This window comes from Otolemur garnettii, unplaced genomic scaffold (assembly GCF_000181295.1).
Source record: "Otolemur garnettii isolate 467f Iridium unplaced genomic scaffold, OtoGar3 scaffold00001, whole genome shotgun sequence".
NCBI classification, from domain to species: domain Eukaryota; kingdom Metazoa; phylum Chordata; class Mammalia; order Primates; family Galagidae; genus Otolemur; species Otolemur garnettii.
The window spans coordinates 71,928,671-71,931,789 of record NW_003852396.1 but is presented as its reverse complement, the minus strand read 5'-3'; the positions used below and the strand labels follow the sequence as shown (position 1 = coordinate 71,931,789).

Below are 3,119 nucleotides of genomic sequence, written 5' to 3'. Positions count from 1 at the left end.
AGCCTGGGCCCGCCAAACAACAACGACAGCTGCAACCAAAAAATAGCCAGGCATTGTGGCAGGTGCCTGTGGTCCCAGCTACTTGGGAGGCTGAGGCAGGAGACTTCCTTGAGCCTAGGAGTTGGAGATTGCTATGAGCAGTGAAGCCATGGCACTCTACCCAGGGGGACAGCTTGAGGCTCTGTCTCAAAAAAAAAAAAAAAAAGAAAAAAGAATTTATATTTATAGTACATGCTTTTTTTCTCAAAGCACCTGTTGAAGATTCTGTTTCCAGCAGTGCAGAACCCAAGCCTGATGCGAAAAAGGCCAAAGCTACAGGAGTTTCCTCTAAAACAAAGGTATATTAACTGCATTCTTGGGTACACTAGATTAGCATTAAGAATGTCTCATACACTATCTTATTCTATTAAGAAAGAAATCATACATGAAAGAGCATCACTATATTTTATGTTAGCTAGTTATTATTTATTTTCATTTCTGTGGCTCATTTTTAATAATATTGCCCTAGAGATTATGGGGAGTGTGTGTATATCTCATACTTTGAAGCCTGGACAACATAATGAGACACATACACACCCCCCACAATCTCTTCAGAAAATTTTTTAAAAGATTAGCCAGGCATAGGGGTGGCTGACCTAGGTGGTAGTGCTAGCTACTCACAAGGCTGAGGCAGGGGGATCACTTAAGCCCAGAAGTTTCAGGCTGAAGTGAGCCTCTACCCTGAACTACACAGGCCACTACATTCTCACCTGGGCAACAGAGTGAGACCCTGTTTTAAGAAAATAATTTTTTTTTTTTTTTTTTACAGTTTGGCCAGGGCCAGGCTTGAACCCACTACCCCTGGTATATGGGGCTGGCACCCTACTCTTTGAGCCACAGGCACTACCCAATAATAAAATTTTTTTTTTAAATCTATGGGAAATTGTCTTTTAAACTATCCAATGAAGTTGGTCTTTTCTTGTCCTTTGCTCTGTCCTCATTTCTAATTTAACAAGTACTTATTTTAGTATATTGATCACAAATGATTTGAATTATTTTTGGCTCTGTTCTTTTGGCTCGGTGCCCATTGCACAGTGGTTACAGTGCCAGCCACATACACCAAGGCCAGCTGGTTCAAACCCGGCCAGGGCCAGCTAAACGACGACAACTGCAACAAAAAAATAGCCAGGCATTGTGGAAGGCACCTATAGTCCCAGCTACTTGGGAGGCTGAGGCAAGAGAATCGCTTAAGCCTGAGAGTTTGAGGTTGCTGTGAGCTGTGACATCACAGCACTCTACCAAGGGTGACATAGTGAGACTATGTCTCAAAAAAATACATAAAATAAAATAAAATGAATTATTTTTGACTTTTTTTTTGTTTTTTGTTTTTGAGACAGAGCCTCAAGCTGTCACTTTGGGTAGAGTGCTGTAGTGTCACAGCTCACAGCAACCTCCAACTACTGGGCTTAAGCGATTCTCTTGCCTAAGCCTCCCAAGTAGCTGGGACTATAGGCACCCACCACAATACCTGGCTATTTTTAGGTTGTAGTCATTGTTGTTTGGCAGGCATGGGCTGGATTCGAACCTGCCAGCTCAGGTGTATGTGACTGGTGCCTTAGCCACTTGAGCTACAGACACCAAGCCTTTGACTCTGTTCTTAATGGCACACATTTTTTCAAGTCACTTGCTGTTTACAAAGCAACTTCACAAAAATGATCTCATTTGATTTTTCTGAATGACTTCTAAAAAGAAATTTTGGCCAACTAGAAATTGCTTCTTTTATGATAAATACAATAATTAAATTTTACCTCTTACTATGGACTATAGGTCACTATTTTCTTTCAATTATATTCAAAGATTCTAAATCTTGGATTTTTTTTAAAACAAGTAACTCAGGTACTTAAAGCATTTCTTGTAACTTTCTCTGATTATACTGCTTTGTTAGAGATAACATTTTAAATATGGTGGTAAACAGTAAAGCTTTCAAACTAAGTGTTGTGAAATGTATAAATGCCATTCAAGATGTCATTATCGGCTTTGTGCCTGTAGCTCAGCAGCTAGAGTGCCAACTGCATACACTGGAGCTGACGGGTTCGAATCCATCCCAGGCCAACTACAGCCAAATAATAGCCAGGCATTATGGCGGGAGCCTATGGTCCCATCTACTTAGGAGGCTGAGGCAAGAGAATCACTTAAGCCCACAAGTTAGAGGTTGCTGTGAGCTGTGATGCCACAGCACTCTACTGAGGGCAACATAGTAAGACTTTGTCTCAAAAAAAAAAAAGATGTTATTATCATTAGTATGGAAAGTTATCAGTAGTGTCAAAGATTTCAAGAAAGAAAAGAACTATCCAATATACCAAAAGTCTGTGACCCACACTAATGACTGGTAATGGTAGCTTTTCCACCTATATAACATGCCTGTCCAAGAACTAACCAAACGTTACTTAAGAATACTCTTACGGCTCGGCGCCTATGGCTAAGACACCAGCCACATACACCTGAGCTGGCGGGTTCAAATCCAGCCCGGGCCTACCAAACAACAGTGACAGCTGCAACCAAAAATAGCCAGGCACTGTGGCAGGTGCCTATTGTCCCAGCTACTTGGGAGACAGAGGCAGGAAAATCGCTTGAGCCCAGGAGTTGGAGTTTGCTGTGAGCTGTGGCGCCACGGCACTCTACCCTGAATGACAGTTTGAGGCACTGTCTCAAAAAAAAAAGTAAATTTTTTTCTTTATGTAAATTTGTAGAGAATGTGTACAAAAACATATGCCAGATTCTATAATTCGTCTAGTTATTTCACGTGGAATATAATGTAGAAAGATGTCTCTGGTTTCCATAGTGTCCTTTTACTGGGCTCAACATCATTTTCTCAAGGAGAAGTGGCCTTGCTAATCACAATTCCCTGAACCTTGGTTGCAGAGTGCGCAAGGGAAGAAGGTGCCAAGCAAAACTAGCTTAAAGGAAGATGAAGACAAATCTGGACCTATTTTCATTATTGTTCCAAATGGGAAGGAGCAAAGGATGAAAGATGAAAAAGGATTGAAGGTAAGGAAGGGGTAAGAATCTGCAGGAGCCTTTTTGCTTATTTTCTTAAGAATAGTTTTGTGGGCTCGGCGCCTGTGGCTCAAGCAGCTAAG

The 3,119-nt window shown here is 41.4% G+C and overlaps 1 protein-coding gene across 1 annotated transcript in view; it reads left to right on the top strand.

The window, feature by feature from the left end:
* CKAP5 (cytoskeleton associated protein 5) overlaps positions 1–3,119 on the top strand; it is a 144,593-nt gene that overhangs the window by 112,781 nt on the left and 28,693 nt on the right. The window contains exons 27-28 of the mRNA XM_023510089.1: positions 250–338; positions 2,902–3,027. Coding sequence (XP_023365857.1) covers positions 250–338; positions 2,902–3,027 — 215 coding nt within the window. The remainder of the gene's footprint in view (positions 1–249; positions 339–2,901; positions 3,028–3,119) is intronic.